Here is a 16,891-nt window from a genome sequence, read left to right on the forward strand (position 1 = left end):
CGGCGTCGTTTTTGGCTATGAAGGGTGCCAAACCAAAATGACGACGTTTTGGACTCCTCCCACGTGGCAATTCGAGGCCACGTCAGCACTCCGGTGATGATTCATCACTTGAAATATAGCTAGTGACCAGTTTGAGTGTTCGGAGTTTTTTCTAGAAGATTACAATAAAAAATTCAGAATCTTAGGGATTACTGTGAGTATTTGCGTAAATCTCATGGATGATTATGGGTATTTACTCATAAAAACTCAGATTAACTTGACTAATCAATTAAATTTGAGAGACTAAAATGAGATTATTAGTGAGGTTTCCTTTGTTAAGGATTTGCAAACTGACCCCTAAAAAGTTGGAAAATTACGACAACACTTTTTAGTTTTTTTAAACCCCACACACAGAGGTAACGTTAGCGGAACCCTAAAAAGCGTAGGTAAGTGAAAGCTTCGCAAATCTCACTTTTTTCGCAGAGCTCGCAACGCTTTCACCAGCTATCTGCTCGTCGAGTTTCCGTCACGTGAGTTTTGATCTACCATTCTCGTGTTCTTTCTCTTTCTTTAGGTTCTGATTGTAGGAAATTTCGTTCTTTTACTTTGTTGATTTGTGTTTTCAGCTGTGTATATGAATCACTGTGATTTGTGATAGTGCATGCAGTGAGAATAAAGTTCAAGCTACTTATCAAAAAATTTAATTTGCTGTTAGGTAGGGTCAGAAGCATTTCTAGAAGAGAAATGTGTTTCTGAAAGCTTGAATTGCTATGCTAGTTATATATTAAATTAGGGCACAACTGAAAGTTACATTACAATCCGTCGCTTTGAAAAACATGTTAGTTGTTACTAAAAGCCAATTACTGAAATTTATCCATTCAATGAGCCTAGTAATGGTTCCTTGAAGAGCATGTGGTCTATTTATTCATTCAAATGCTGGGAATGATGGTTTGCATTTTTGCATATTTTGGATGACAAATAGGAGCTGGATTGAGAATAGCATTCTATTTCGGATTTTGATAAATTCATTTTCCCCTAGTGGAAAGCAAAATGGCAATGCAACATGTTAAGGGAGTTAACCATTTGCTGATAAAACCATTCCAAAATATTTGAATTCTAATGATTTGTATATAGACATGGTTTACTAGAAAAGGATGATGTTCATTGATTCATTGGTTGTGTTAGTGTACACTACTTAAGAATGAAAAGTTTTCCTTCATAGGTACTGTATTTACTATATGTTATAGCTAAACAATTGAACTAGTAGTTATTATATCATTCTCAAGCTTTTGTGAGAAAACTTCACGATTAATTTCTGCCCAGATTTGCAGCATGCCTCGAGTTGCACGCTTTGGTCGTCCAAGAAAAAGAGGTGGAAATAAATCTTCTATGCAAGAACCTTCACCGTTGATTGATTCTCCACCATCTACTCAAGACCCACCACCAACTATCGATGCCTCATCTTCCTCTTTGCCTCCATCTACATGGCTTGATGCCACATCATCTGCAGAGGCTCTTCTACAAGCCCCACCGGCCACCCATTCATGGCTCCGGCTCCGCCAATACTTAGACGCTTTTTCTGAAGTCCCACCATCATCGTTCAGAGCTCCATCTTCTTCTCAGGTCCCACCACCATCGGATAATGCTAGAACATTTACTCAAACCACATCAACATTGAATGACTTCACAACACCAATGGAAGCGCCTTCAAATGGCCCACCTGCCACCCAAGCACGGGTTCGGAGCCGCCAATACAAGGAAGCTCCTTCACAGGCCCGACCACATTCAACTAATGCTCCACCATCGACACAGGCCTCACCACCATCAACTGATGCTACACCATCCTTGGAAACGCCTTCTCAATTTCAACTACCCTTTAGAACTCGGCTACAACGCCGCCAATATATGGAAATTTCTTCCCAGACCCTACCACCGCCAACTGAAGCTCCACCATCTATTCAAGCCCCGACACCATCAACTGATGCTTCACCATCTATTCAAGCCCCACCACCATCAACTAATATTATGCAACCTATTCGATCCCCACTTGATGCTCCATCATCTTCTCAAGTTCCACCACCATCATTTGATGCATCACCACTTACTCCTGCCTCATCAGCATCGGTTGATGCCACATCATCCCCGGAAAGTCCAGCACATGCTCCCCTAGCCACCCGAATTCAGCCTCGGCGCCGTGAAAGCAATAGACGCTGGACAGTTGATGTAAGAGGTAATTTGGGGGCATATAATCTTTTTTCTTTCCATATTTGATGTTCTAACAAATGTTACTCACAGATGCTTCAGGAGCTACAAAAGTTGTACATTTGAAATTGAAGGATCTTTGGGATCTTCCTGATGGAACCAAAGTGGTCGTACCACTTGATGATTGTAAACAACCAGTTGGTGAGACGGGTGGCCTCTTAGCATTTGCTATTGCAAAATTGGGAGCAGATTTTACTGCTCTTCCTATTTGTTACAAGTCTTGGATAAAAGTTCCTAAACATTACAAAGAGGAGATTTACAATAGCAAAATAAAGGTTCAACCAAGTTTCAATGAGATTTTTCTCTAAGCTTTTCAATGAGATTTACAATATGCAACTATTTCACAATTTTTTTTCTTGTGCATTTGAAGGAAAAGTTCATTATAAATAGCAACATAGCAAAGAAGATAATCATAAGCAGGATTGGGGACAAGTGGAGGGCCAATCGAACTAAAGTTTTTCGTAGGTATTATGATCCAAAACTCAGCAGAGAACAAAACTACCTTAATCATCCTCCGAATATAACCCGGGCTCAATGGATTTGGTTTATTGATTATCGTTTGGATCCAAATACTGATGTAAGTAAATCAATCATATGATTTAAGCAGTACAATTATTTCACACTAATCTCATTGAGTTTTCATTTTTGTTTATCACATTGCAGAAAATGTGCAAACGAAATGCAGAAATTCGAGGAAGATCATCAATAGTGCCTGGAGGACATAAGACGTTAGCTAGGAAACGATCTGAGATGGTGGTAGTTTAATTGGTTTATTTTTTCAGTCGTTTTAAATTCCATTAGCTATAATGAGCATGTTGAAAATGTGTAGGAAGTTGAGAGCGAAGAGCCTATTGGTAGGGAAAAAGTTTTTGTTGCCACGCATGCTAATGGTGATGGATCATATGCAGATGACGCCACTAAATCTATTCATGTAAGATTTCTTGCAGAAGTTTATAAACTGGCAATATCTGTTTCTCTAGGAGATATAGTTTGTATTTTACTATTATGAATATGTCTTCAGACTCTCTCGCACTGGTAATAGCATAAGCAAAGTTTTGAAATGAATACCAAGTAATTCTACTTGTCGAAATGAAAAGGGACAATCTAACAACAACAAACTATCTCACTAGGAGGAGTCGGCCTCAGGGATTACCCGATGCCATAGTGTGCTATTGTACACATCATTTCAACCTATGTGGAAAAGAGACTGTACTGAGGAAAAGCTTGACAACAGATCAGTTGTTGAGTTTTTCTGGGTAGCATGGGAAATCATTTCTTTGTTTATAATTTTGTTCGAAAATTGATTCCTCTCTTATCTAGATGGAGAAATTGAAACTTGTACATAAAAGGAAACATGGTCATCGAGTAGTCTCTGTTTAACTTGGCTTGATTTCTCCTATTTGCTTTTAGCTTATATACTGACTGGTTTTATGCTGTTTTGAGTTATAAGAAAGATTTAAATACTTTTAGTTTTATACAAAATTTTGCAGCCAACACATGCTGTTGGGTCTTTGTGCTTTTATATTAATTTTTATTGCTTTTACATGTGGGATTATTGTGTAATTTTAACACGTTGAATCATGTACTTTTTTTTTTCCCATTTACGAGTTGGAGTTGGTTTTATTTTTTATTATTAATTATTAATATCTCTCTTTGCTTGATATCAAGCACTAACACACTAATGTTGACAATAGGAGAAAGTTCTTCATATTGAGAATGAAGGGAGCTGTCCACGAGCAATTCCTCTGGATGATTCCCTCGGAAAGGAGCCTCTAGGAAGAGTCGAAGGTTTGGGTTTTGGACCCTGCCCAACCCAAGTAGTTAGAACCAAAGAGGGTTGTTGCTTAAACAGTGACGTCTTTGCTAAGATGCAGCAGGAAATTCTAGATCTGCGAGCACAATTGGAAAAAGAGATTAAAGGTAGAATTGAATTTCAGAAAACTGTGGCTCTAATCCTCCAAAATGTTGCCACCCCAGTCATGACTCCAGAGCTTGCTGCACTCCTTACGCCATTGGTAATCCTCTTCCCTCTTCCTCACTAAGATTTTTAGTAAATCTATGATCCACAGATTTGCCTAATCAACCAAACTAAAATCCACAGATTTTGCACTGTAGAAAAATTACATATGTAAGATTTGCCTAATCAACCAAAACTAAAATCCCCAGATTTTGCATTTTAGTCGTGCTAAGATATTTAGCAACATTGCAAATGCTCCTTTGTAGCTATTATTATGTATGATCCACATATTATAAGAATCATGTTTGCAATTGGATAAATGCAAATTAGCAATAGAAAGTCAAATTTGTTTTAATTTGATATAGTACTGTGGCATCTATGTGGTTGCTAATTTGCTATTTTTATTGTTTACGTCTTTTTCTCCTATTTTCTTACATGATAGTATCTTTTTCAGCTTACACGTGCTCTTCAAGCTACATGTGATAATGCTGGGAATGTTGGCTAAGCAATGGAAGTTCTTCTCATGGAACTTGATTTGTATGATTATTTATGGTAGGTGAAGGGCAGAACTGGACCAATTGGAAAGTTGTTTGTTAATGTAAAATATGAGAAATGAAGCTAGTGTGTAAGAGAAATCAACTGCAAAACAATTTGTGCATGTTCAATTTTCATGATGAGAAGCTAAGTGTAAAATGTGAAGGGGGAAAAAGAACTTGCAAACAATATTATGGCCTCTTATCATATGACCAAGAAAATTGATGATTTACTTTGAAAGAATTTACTTGGTGAATTGTTGTATAAAGCTAAAGTATGAAGTAACTACGAATGAAGACTCAGATTGCACTGTTACTGGAATATAAAGTTTCTAGACGATCGAGTAGAATTGGAAAATTAGAAGAATAATTATGATTGTGTTAATTGTTTTTAATCATTTTTATGTAAGTGAAGAGATTTTTCCTATATGTAAGACCCCATTGTTTGTTTACAATCATATACCCGTTGTTTACAATTTTTAACAAATCTCCACTTGGTTTTATGTATCTTGATTCTTCCCTACTATATATGTAATGGAGATATAGAAAGAAAAGTTGGTGTACAAATTTTCTTTCTAAAATGTTGGCTATAATATTATATATAGTTTATAAAAGAAAATTTGTTAACTTGTTAAATTCATAATCTTTTAGTTTTAGTATAGTATATAGTTACTATCTTAGTTAAAATAAAATTCATTACTATTATTCACATTTAATTTATAAAAAAGTAAATAAATAGGTAATAAAAGGAAAGGAAAAGAATACCTAAAATAAATGAAACAAAATAAAACTATTCTACACGTAAATTGCCTCCTCCATGATACTTATTTTCACTAATAATTTATATTTTGAAATGTTTATATTTATGAAAAATCCTACTTTATGCTACCGCCCACCTTCAATAAAAATTGAAAAAAAGGTGTCTGTAAATTTTGATTATCCTTCCAATTGGTTTAAAAAAAATATTTTCTTGTTTTTGTTTAGCTTCTTTAATATTAATGTGTAATTATTCTGTTAGTTCTTATAGATCAAATTTGTAATTAAGTCTTTATACTATTTTTAATTTTATAATTAGGTCATTTTTATGTCAAAAACGTTAAAATTAACGAAATATTTTTCTCAAAAAATATATAGTCAAATATCTAATGAGGAATGCTAGGAGCAGTACTTTTGTTGAATTTTGGCCAGCACTTAACCATCAAAAGGAAATTGAATGATTCTACACCATTAAATGTAATCTCACACTATTAAAAATATTATTGATGGCTAATTGATGGCTAAAAACCACAAAATCTGCTGGCCTCCTAGTCTTTTTCATATCTAATTAAGTTATTAACTGTGGATATCTTCAATTTGAGGATAAATATTTAGTTAACTCTAATATTTTTTGCACTAAAAATGATCTAATTACAAAATTAAAAATAGTGTAGAGATTCAATTAAAAGAAAAAAGAATATAGAGATCTAATTGCAAATTTAATAAAACTATAAGTATCATCACAGTAATTAAACTTATTAATAAAATAAGAAACTTACTAAAAATAGCAGAATGAGGCTTGCTTTGTTATGGATTTGCAAACTCACCACATAACAAAGTGGTAATTTACAACACCTCATTTCCAATTTAATCACACGGAACACAAGCGTTGGCAAAAGCAAACGCTGAAAGCTGCGAAGCTGCCACACTGTGGAGCTCGTAACTCCACTGATACGCTACGCTTCGATCTCTGTTCTGCTGTTGTTCGTCAATTGTAGCTCCACACTGTGAGATTCCATTCTTTGTTTTGTAAATTTTGTTGTTTTCTTTGCTTCTACACGTTTTGAATGTGGATTTAGGGTTCATAGATATATCATAGTGTTTATATTCAGAATTTCAGATTAATAGATTTCAAAGCTTTCAAATTTTCGCATTCGGGTAAAAAGTGTGAAATTAAGTTAATTTGTAGATCTTTGAAGCTCTTGATCAATGTGATATTGTGCTTCAGAGGTATAAAACTGATTATTTCTCGTTCTCAGGTGCAATTAATGTGTATATGTAGAACTAGATAGTACTATTACATTGCATTGTTAAAAAGGGTTATTTCTGTATTATACTATTGGAGAATTCAGGTTTTCCTCATCTTGCTTAAGTTTATTTTTTAAGAATATATTTTAACTTAATGTGGTAGCTGTTGAATCTTGAATGTGGATTTTCATGGGTGAATAATTTCGAAAAAATATGGTAGGAATGGATGCATTAAGGAGAAAATAAGGTAGGAAGTTTTGTGGAGAAGAGGGTTTCTACTTTAGACGATTTAGTTATCCGTGCAGATTGAAGAAGACCTATACAAGCTGCAAAAAAGAAAGTAGATGGAAGTGTAATACAATGGCTAGTAAGGAAAAAGAAAATAAGAAAAAACCAGTGTTATAAGGTTTGATTATTGTCTCTAGAGTCTAGAACAGATATGCTGCATAGCAAGTTTTTTTTTTTTGACAGAGTTTATAGCAAGTTACTTTAACCTTAACTGATCCATATAGCTAACCCAACCTAATGCAAGGCTTTGTTATTATTATTGTTGTTGCTGCTGCTTCAGTTGTACTTTAGTCAAGAATGATAAACTTGTTTCTTTCTAGTTGTTATGTGTATGTTATATCAGAATAACTATTAACTAGATTAGTAATTATTTTCTCATTCTCATAAGCTATTGTGATTAAACAACATGACTAATTTCTTTACAAAGTTGTACTATGCCTAGGGTTTCACGGTTTGGTGTTCCACCTAGAAAAGGAGGAAATAAAGCTTCAACTCAATCCCCTCCACTATCAACTAACAATCCAGCAACTGCTAATGCCCCACCACCATCAACTACTGCTTCACCAGCTGCTCAAGTTCCACCACCATTGAATGATGCTCCACTACCTAATCAAACCCCATTAGTGTGGATTGATGCCACACTATCTCAAGAACCTCCTCAACCCCTATCAGCCACCCAATCTTGGCCTAGGCGTCGGCAACGCACAAAAGCTCCTTTGCAAGCCCTACCACTTTCAGTTGATGCTCCACCATCTACTCAAACTCCACCACCAACTTTTCAAGCCCAGAAACCATTGATTAATGCTCCACCATCAGCTCAAGCCTCATCAACACCATCCACAGTGGCTCCTTCACAAGCCCCACTTGCCACCCAAACTCAACTAAGGCACTACCCATGGGAGGAAGCTCCTTCACAAGCTCAACAACCGTCAATTCATGCTGTGCTATCTACTCAAGTGCCGGCATCTTCAGGTGATGCTCCATCATCCTCCGAGGCCTCATCATCTTCTGAGGCCCCGTCATTTCCCGAGGCCCTAATACCTTCATTTGATGCTCCACCACCAACTTCTCATGCCACACTAGCCACACTAGCATCAATTGATGTCTCGCCATCCTCAGAAGTTCCTTCACAGGATCCATCTGCTGACCAAACTCAACGTCGGACCCGTGAAAACCGCAAATTTTGGACTGTTGATGTAAAAGGTAATTTGTGGGTATGTCTTGTGTTCTTTCCTAATTTGATTTTCTGACAAATATAACTCACAGATGCTTCTGGAGTTACAAAAGTAGCATATTTGAAATTGAAGGATCTTTGGAACCTTCCCAGTGGCACCAAAGTGGTGTTGCCACTTAATGATTGGAAACAACCAGTTGGTGAGGCAGCTGGCCTCTTAGGACAAGCTCTTGGACAATTGGGTGCCAATTTTGCTGCTCTTCCTATTTGCTATAAGTCTTGGCCTAAAGTTCCTAAAAATCTTAAGGAGGAGATTTTTGATAGCAAGATAAAGGTAAAACTTAGTTTAAGTAACAATTATCTCGAAGGTTTCTTATTTTAAACTTCATACAACTTGTAACTAATTTATTGATCGTTTTTCTGTGCATTGAAAGGATAAGTTCATTATAAATGATGATCTAGTGAAGAAGATTATAATCCAAAGGATTGGGGAAAAGTGGAAGGAGAATCGATCTGAAGTTTTTCATAAATATTATGATCCAGAACTCAGTAAAGAAGAGAACTATGCTAATCACCCTCCTGAGATAAATCGAGATCACTGGATTGAATTTATTGATTATCGTTTGGATCCAAACACTGTGGTAAGTAGATCAATTATATGATTTATACGTGCAATTATTTCACATTGATCACCCCTCTCTCCCCCCTCTCTAATGTATGTACATTGCAGGAAATGTGCAGAAAAAATGCTGAAAGTCGGGAGAAACTATCAGTTGTGCATCGTTTAGGGTCCAAGAGCTTAGCAAGGAAACGGCATGAGATGGTGATTGTATGACTGGCCGATATTTATTTTTCATTGTTCCAATGCTTATTAGTTCTAATGAATGTTTTGAAAATGTGTAGGAAGTTGAGAATGGAGAACCGGTTAGTAGGGGGAAAGTTTTTATTGCCATGCATACTAGACCTGATGGATCATATCCAAATGATGCAATCCGAGCTATTTGTGTAAGATTTCTTGCAGAAATTTTAAATTTGTTTTATTTTTCTAGGAGACACGGTTTTAATTTTAGACTTTGATATCTTTCCACACTCTAGCATTGGCCCAAAAGGTATGCTTGAGTAAAGTTATTTCTGAAGTGGGAATATTGAGGAAAAAATTGACTACAGTTTAGTTGAGTTTTTGTGAGGCAATGGGGGATAATCTCGGTCGGTGTTCGTAATTGTCCTCTAACTGTTGATTAATCTCTCTTCTAAATGAACAATTGGAGCTTGTGTATAAAGGAAATTATAATTTTGAAAGCACCTCTTTAGTTTGGGTTTAATTTTTTTAGTTTATTATTATTATTATTACGAACTATTTAGTTTAGTTAATCATATGATTAATTCTAGCCTTTAAATATTTGGAGTGCATATGGGATTTGATAGTCATAGCATCAGCGTTCTATTACTCTCTCTCCCCAATAATAATTGTTGGAATGAGAAAATTGGGTTTGCGTGCTTCTTTGCTAAGCTTCAACACTTTTTACAAATGGTAAGAATTACAGTGCAACGCTAACCTGTTGAACAATGTCCACTGTTTACAGTTTGCGCATTTCATTTCCATTCTTTTGGTCAGTCTCTTCCCCAACACTAATGCTGGGATGTTGACAATAGGACGAAATTACTCGTATTGAGACTGAAGGGAACTGTTCACCAACAGTTGGACCAGATGATTCCCTTGCCCAAGCGCTTGGAGAGGAGCATTCTGGTAGAATCAGAGGTTTGGGTTTAGGACCCTGCAAAACACAATTATTTGAGGCTGAAGAGCAAACAAGATGTGGAGGCAAGTGCCTAGAAAGTGCCCCCTTTACTCAGATGAAACAGGACATTGTAGATCTGCGAGCACGATTGGAAAGAGAGACTAAAAGTAGACGTGAATTTGAGAATGCTGTAACTCTAGTCCTACAACATGTTGCTACCCCAAACATGACTCCCGAGCTCGCTACACTCCTTACTCCATTGGTAACCCTCCTTCTCATTATGTTCTTTATAGTGTTTTTCTTGAGTCTTGGAATGTACACAATATCAATCTTGAGGGAGAGTTATGGGAGTAGATAGAAACTATGCAGAACAATGAATAGACAAGTTTGTTTTCCTATTATGCATCACAAATTTACAATAAAATGTATGTGGAAGCTAATGGTTTTTTATTTTTATTTTATTTTTTCAGATTACGCGTGCATTTCAGGCCTCACTTGCTAATGGTGGGAATGCTGGGAAAAGCAATGGAAATCCTTCTAAATGACAGAACTTGATTGCCATGAATTGCCCAAATATGGTGGTAGAGGAGGTGAAATCTGTTATATCCAAGAAGATATTAGTTATAGGGCAGAATGGGATCATTCAGTGATTGCTGATGTTGGAGTTTCACTTTAGGGTGAAAAAAAATGCAGTATAGGACTGTAGAATCTGTATTAAGGTAGTGAATGAAGAAGGTCTGGAATTTTTGGATATGTTTTCATGCCTGCATGGTCACCCTATTTTTACTATTGGATGAAAAAAATTCTTTGTAATTGATAAGGGTATCTTCTAACCATCAACCACAAAATGGCATTTAAGCAATTCGAACAACTATCACTTGTACTGTAATGTATTTGTATAACCGGTAGTGTTAGGTAGGAAGACAAAAAAAAAAAAAACTTAAATTTGTCTTATTTAACATTAATTAATTTTAATAATAATCAATAAATGTTAAATAAAATAAGTTCTGTTATGCAAAGTTAACAACCTCATACGTGTCTTGATTTCATTTCAATAAATGAATCATTTGTCTACAAACTCTTCATACAAGGAGAAATTCTTCATAGCATTCACCAGGAAAAAAATGTCCAGCACAAGGAAATGGACACTATAATTGTTTGGTTGGAGATAAGTGGTGGAAAAATAGTGGGAGACAGAGAAGTTGCAATTTTTTTTTTTTTGATGAATTACACATAAAAATTTGCAACTTCTCTTCCCTCTATTACTTTTTTACTTCCTTCCAACCAAACAAAGCTTAAAAATTTTGTTACTTATATTATTTGTACGTATGTTTAATATTAATTTTTTAATAGATATTTAATCGTATACTATATAATAAGAGTAATAAATTAGTTTAACTCAATCACTTATTACTTACAAATTTTGTAAGTGCAAGAATTTGATTAGAATATTATTAATCCATAACACTTAAAAGTCGTTTAAGTATTTGTATTGTAATTTCTATTTTTCAAAGTATAGGGGAGAAAAAAGACACATAATCTTATCCATACCAGCAAAAAGGTTCCAATATTTCCATTTCACCAATAAAATCTTCAACTCGCTCAATAGGAATTGGAATCAAAATCAACTAAAGACTCAAAACTATATCAATCTACTGCTGCTTCAATTCCTTGTGATCACAATAATGATAATATTATGAATGTTCTGTTTGCCAATGATCTCAGACACAATAGAAAACTTGTCTTTATGAACTCTTTTATTGTCCCATTTTGGGTTAAGCAAAGACACAAACATTTTGTTTATCTTTTTCTCTAAATAGTCTTGTGTTGTGTCTTCTAATGTCTCTATCTTTGTTCTGAGATAATTACCAAATAAGACAACGATCGTCGAGCTTTTTAGCTTGCCATGGTGGCAGGATCTGCTCCAGGCTTAGCACCAATGGCGAAGAACTCGATGATGACTTCTAAAGGCATGCCCTTTGTCTCAGGAACTTTCGTGTAAACAAACACCCATGCAATGATGCAACCACAAACAAACAATGAAAAGACACCAGTGAGTCCAATTTGATGCAGCAAGAATGGGAATGAAGATGTGACAATCAATGTGCTGATCCAAAATGTGAGTGCACAAATTGAGATGCATATTCCTCTCACACTTGTTGGGAAAATCTCTGCACAAATAATGTTAGGAATCACACCAAATCCCATGCAGAAGATGCTCTCATAGACAATGACACATGTTGCTGTTACTGCTGCATTCACAATAGAACTCATGGGGAATGAATCCCTTAGTACCAGTACTGTTAGAGACACTATCAAGATGGGGATTGTGTTGAGCAATAGTGCCCTGCATTTCACAAATAATTATTCTCATTTAGAACAATGATGCATTATTTGTCCTCAAATTGCATATAAGAATGTGGAGGTCAGTTTCTGAATAAAAATACAGAGATCTAAAGACACAAACTGATAGAAGAAAATAGACGAAATTTATATCCATCCAAAATATGGATATGGTAGAGACGAATTTTTACTATCTCAGTATCTTTGTATTTTGTGACTTAGAATAGTTATCGAATAAGATTATAGAAAGATATGGTTATAACTTATAATACACTTTCGAAAGAATATCTTGAACAACAAGAAAAGGCTAAAGCAAATTGAAACTACATAATAAATTTTGAAATTGTAGTTAAACTTACCTCCTCCCTGCAATATCCATGAGTTTCATGGAAAGAGCAATGCAAGGGAGCATAGAAAATGTTATAATGACATTTACGAGTAAAGAAGCTGATGTTTCAGTAATCCCAAAACTTGAAAGAAGTGCCCCAACACCTGCTTCCTCAAGGATTTGAGGAGCATAATATAGAAATCCATTTATGCCAGCAGCCTGCAACATGTATTTGAAGTTATATACTATTGAATGTAAATATAAATTAATTTTCAGTCCTTGTAGTGTGCATTTTTTTTCTTTTTGTTTTGGTCCCTACAAATATTTAATTTTCATGTATACTAAAAATCAACTATCAAATCAGTCACTATAGATTATACACATATTCCTTTTTTTTTCTTAAATTAGGTCCCTATACTATATCAGATTTTGTAACTAAGTCTCTACCGTGACAAAAACATTGAAATTAATTGAATATTCTGTCAAACTATGTAGAATATTCAGTTAAGTATTAGGCATATTCGTTTTGTTTAACGAAACATTCCATTAATTCTAGCATTTTTGTCATGACAGAGGCTTAATTACAAAATCTGATATGATATAGGGATTCAATCGAAAAGAAAAAGGTATAAAGACTTAATTGAAAATTCAGTAAAACTAGAAGGACCGACAGAACAATTAAACTTTTTTTTAAAACAAAATAAGTCGCCAAAATAATCAAGCGTTGTTAACAGTAAATATAGAGTATTAGTATCATGATTGTTAATAAAATATACCTGTTGAAGAGCTTGAAGCCCAATTCCAACAATCAATGCACGTTTAACTCCAGGTTCAAGCAGAGCACCCCAGCCTGATCCTTTATTAGCAACAGCTTCTGGCTTTATTGTGTTATCCTTATTAAGAGCAAGAACTGATTGGCTCACAAGGGCTGCTGCTTGAAATGATTCACCACGCTCTAATGCTAATTGCAAATCAGTCCCTGAATTCCCAACAAATGAACCATGCTGAGACCCTGCACCAATGGAAGGGTCTGCATGCAAATACAACCTTTGGAACCCTCCTTCCTTTTTTCCATCCACTGCTTTATATGCCAATTGCCAACCCCCACCAATGTTTGTTGCCTAAGATGCATAAATTCCAACAAGAATATCACATAAAAATACAAATTTTTAATCATAAATCACATATATAAAACATACAAAAATACTAATTTTTAATTTTACCTTAGTGGCGGTTTCACCCTGGGCAGCCAAGTTACCATTACTTCCTTTGATGCTGCTGCTCCTCTTATAAAATCTACTCCTGTCCACAACACTACTACCTTGCCTTGAGAGCAATGGAGCTTGCAAATTGTCATGGTGGGTACCAAAAGAGCCTTGATCAATGCTTTGTGCAGCAAGATCATGATGATGATGATGATGATCACTCTCATGCATGCTACCAAACAGATTCACAATAGGGTCCTTGAGGCCGGCGGTTGCTTGCCCGGCAACGCTTCCTTGCCGCGACAGCGCTAGGATGCTACCGCCACCATGTACACTGCTGATTGGATGAGCAATCATTGAAACTCCCTGGTTTGGTCCATAAAGTTTTATGTAATCTTTTGCTGATTCCATGTTTGATATTTGTTCAGTACTTCCTGCTGGGGTTATTATGTATTCTTCTATGATGGTTGATTCTCCTCCAGGGTTCATACCCTCTGCCAACAATGCTAGTTCTCCTATACATTTTCAAACCTATCTTAGTTTTACCATTAAAAGTTTTGAGTAGAAACAAAAAATCATTTTCTGTCAATTTTTATGTGCAGGTTTTGTGCAATATATAAGTGTAAATTATATTTATTCCTGTGTTTATATGTATGTTTGTGCAAAAACTAATCAAATGTAAAAAATTTGGAGTATTTATTAAGTAACTATTTACACAAAAATCATAGTTGAGAATAATTAATTAAATATGAGAAGAATTCTTATATAGTGTTTATATAAAGATGATAATTGAGATATATTAGATAATAATTTAGTTAAATATGTCAAATTATCTAAAGTAGAAAGTCAGGTCAAGTTAACTTCATATAAAATTGATAGTTAAGAGTTATTAGATAACAATTTAGTCAAACCTTGTTAAATTATTTAACGACTCTTAGCTATCAATTTCACATCAAGTTAACTATACTGTTATTTAATTATTCTCAATTATCAATTCTACGTAAAAAAACAACTGCATGCGAATGAAGCTATGTAGGTAGTTTAAGGATGATGACCTGAAACATCTTCTTGGCCACGAATTCTCTGAAGAACCTTCCTAGCCTCTGAAATCCTACTTTTGCTTACCAACCATGGAGGAGATTCAGGAAGAAAGAAGACAACCAAGAAGAAATAAGCAACAGAAGGAATGGAAACTACACCAAGCATTGCTCTCCAACTTGGAGATTCCAAAAGAGACATTGAAAACATCCAAATGTAAGCCAAGAACATTCCCAAAGAGCATGAGAACTGCGGTAGCGTGTTCAGCAAGCCTCTGATCTCCGGCGGCGCAATCTCCGAGATGTAGACCGGGGTTATCGTGACGGCGAGGGCGATTCCGATGCCGTCTAAGAGTCTTGAAAACACTATGAAGGCAACATTTGGAGCCCATAACATGGCTAGACCACTTAGGAAGAACATTATGGATGATCCTATGAGCATGGGTCGCCGGCCGATCATGTCGGATACTTTTCCGGAGAAGATCGTCACGATGGTGCCGGTGAAGAAGGAGGTGGAAACAATCATCCCCTCAACTGTGGGATCAAGTTTGAATTCCCTCTTGATGTAGCCCATGCCACCTGCATGCATGGCATTTTGGTAATTAAATTTGTAATTTAGTTAGTAAGAAGAGCAATGCTAGGGCCAGCAATTTTTGTGATTGTTAGCCATCAACTAGCCATCAATGATGATTTGATGGTGTGAGATTGGTGTGAGATTTCATCCAATAGCTCATTTTTCTCTGCTGGTTACATGCTGGCCAAAATTCAATAAAATTACTGGCCTCCTAGACTTTTCCTAGTAAGAATTTATTAGGGTTAATAGTTAAAATAGTTTTTAGAATTTCAATGTCTTAAATTGATTTCTTAGAAATGTAATCATATGAACTAGATTGATTTCACTAAAAAAAATTGTTAAATAACATCAAATTTACTGGCAAAATAACAAAAATAATTCATACTATCAAATTTTTTGTCAAAAAAATCCAATAATATAATTCTCGTCAGTAAATAATTACTGTCAAAATCGACGGATTCTATAACAAATTTGTTGGCAAAAAACTAGTTATAGATGATGATACGTGACTTACATAATCATTTTGTGACATATTATTAGTTAATTAACAGAAAAATCAATTTGATTTATTATTGTATTTTTTGAAAATCAGTTTGAGGTGCTTAATCCTAATTAATAAATACATAATTTTTTGCGACCATTCTGATTACTATTCATCAGAATGTATAATAAGTTTAGATCTCGAAATTAAAATTGTCCATTTTAATTCATAAATTCTGGTATATAAATTTCCGATTTTATTTTTCAATGATCTGATCTAATGAGATAAAACTAAATATCATTGGTATAAAAATTATATTAGAATCCAAAATGAATATATAACACAAAGAAGTAAAAACAATGGAAAAACTAGATGGAAGTAGTAAATGGTTAATCCAAGAAAAATGCATATATCTTGGCATCAAAAATAGGCAAAGAAAGTTAACATAAAAATTAATTTGGTACAAACCTGCAATGGTTGAACTATCCCATCCAATAAGCAGATTCCCTAGAGTAGCAGCAGCAGCAACAATTATAATCTCCTGCATTGTTTCTTGTTTTTCTTGGCTAAAAAATTAGCCAAAAAAAAAAAAAACCTAAAGCAAAAGTTTATGTGCACATTTTGTTACTTTGTTTCTTTTTATTGTATGGCTGATTGGCTATAATTAATGTGTCACAATCTTCTTATCTGTTTTCAACTACAGTGATATCTATGTTATGGTAAATGAAGTTGTTAAAAGTGGGATTTTGATCCAAATTTGAAAGTCAAATCAAAGAACAATGCCAACCCTAATTTCTTGGAATAGCGATGCTTATGTGTTGATGATGATTAGTCATATTGAAATCGAAATCTTTGCAAAGTTATTTGTGAGTGAGAATGTGCCACGATGAAATTTACTATTTTATAACAAGGAAAACGGTATTTAGAATAGGAGCAAAACATGGCTTGCCAGATCCACTATGCCTCCAATATTCTTTTTTCTAATTG

At 34.9% G+C, this 16,891-nt stretch overlaps 3 protein-coding genes across 7 annotated transcripts; 2 read left to right on the forward strand and 1 right to left on the reverse strand.

Moving 5' to 3' along the window:
• The first annotated feature begins 367 nt into the window (after nucleotides 1-367).
• Nucleotides 368-4,988, forward strand: LOC107475741 (uncharacterized). 3 transcript variants are annotated; one of them, XM_016095388.3, is made up of 8 exons: nucleotides 368-509; nucleotides 1,303-2,209; nucleotides 2,275-2,516; nucleotides 2,612-2,818; nucleotides 2,905-2,994; nucleotides 3,071-3,172; nucleotides 3,936-4,256; nucleotides 4,653-4,988. In XM_016095388.3, exons 2-8 carry the CDS (start codon nucleotides 1,312-1,314, stop codon nucleotides 4,701-4,703), a joined length of 1,911 nt encoding a protein of 636 aa, XP_015950874.1. In that variant the 5' UTR covers nucleotides 368-509; nucleotides 1,303-1,311; the 3' UTR covers nucleotides 4,704-4,988. The 3 variants fall into 3 exon arrangements, with proteins under 3 accessions (XP_015950874.1, XP_015950891.1, XP_052108179.1); XM_016095405.3 differs by having other exon boundaries at nucleotides 3,939-4,256; XM_052252219.1 differs by having other exon boundaries at nucleotides 379-509; nucleotides 1,311-2,209.
• A 1,349-nt stretch (nucleotides 4,989-6,337) lies between these two features.
• Nucleotides 6,338-10,799, forward strand: LOC127741289 (uncharacterized). Of its 3 annotated transcripts, none has more exons than XM_052253458.1 (8): nucleotides 6,338-6,494; nucleotides 7,451-8,237; nucleotides 8,331-8,531; nucleotides 8,632-8,838; nucleotides 8,928-9,020; nucleotides 9,101-9,202; nucleotides 9,851-10,198; nucleotides 10,407-10,799. In XM_052253458.1, the coding sequence occupies exons 2-8, from the start codon at nucleotides 7,458-7,460 to the stop codon at nucleotides 10,479-10,481; spliced, it is 1,806 nt and encodes a 601-aa protein (XP_052109418.1). In that variant the 5' UTR covers nucleotides 6,338-6,494; nucleotides 7,451-7,457; the 3' UTR covers nucleotides 10,482-10,799. The 3 variants fall into 3 exon arrangements, with proteins under 3 accessions (XP_052109418.1, XP_052109417.1, XP_052109422.1); XM_052253457.1 differs by having other exon boundaries at nucleotides 7,451-8,226; nucleotides 8,290-8,531; XM_052253462.1 differs by lacking the exon at nucleotides 10,407-10,799 and having other exon boundaries at nucleotides 7,451-8,226; nucleotides 8,290-8,531; nucleotides 9,781-10,013.
• Nucleotides 10,800-11,795: 996 nt separating this feature from the next.
• Nucleotides 11,796-16,451, reverse strand: LOC127744770 (monosaccharide-sensing protein 2-like). The gene is made up of 6 exons (XM_052257162.1): nucleotides 16,373-16,451; nucleotides 14,868-15,428; nucleotides 13,831-14,327; nucleotides 13,384-13,728; nucleotides 12,639-12,826; nucleotides 11,796-12,283 (listed from the first exon to the last, which is right to left on the reverse strand). Exons 1-6 carry the CDS (start codon nucleotides 16,449-16,451, stop codon nucleotides 11,833-11,835), a joined length of 2,121 nt encoding a protein of 706 aa, XP_052113122.1. The 3' UTR covers nucleotides 11,796-11,832.
• Between the last annotated feature and the right edge of the window lie 440 nt (nucleotides 16,452-16,891).

The sequence above is a fragment of the Arachis duranensis genome, chromosome 1 (assembly GCF_000817695.3).
Source record: "Arachis duranensis cultivar V14167 chromosome 1, aradu.V14167.gnm2.J7QH, whole genome shotgun sequence".
NCBI lineage: Eukaryota > Viridiplantae > Streptophyta > Magnoliopsida > Fabales > Fabaceae > Arachis > Arachis duranensis.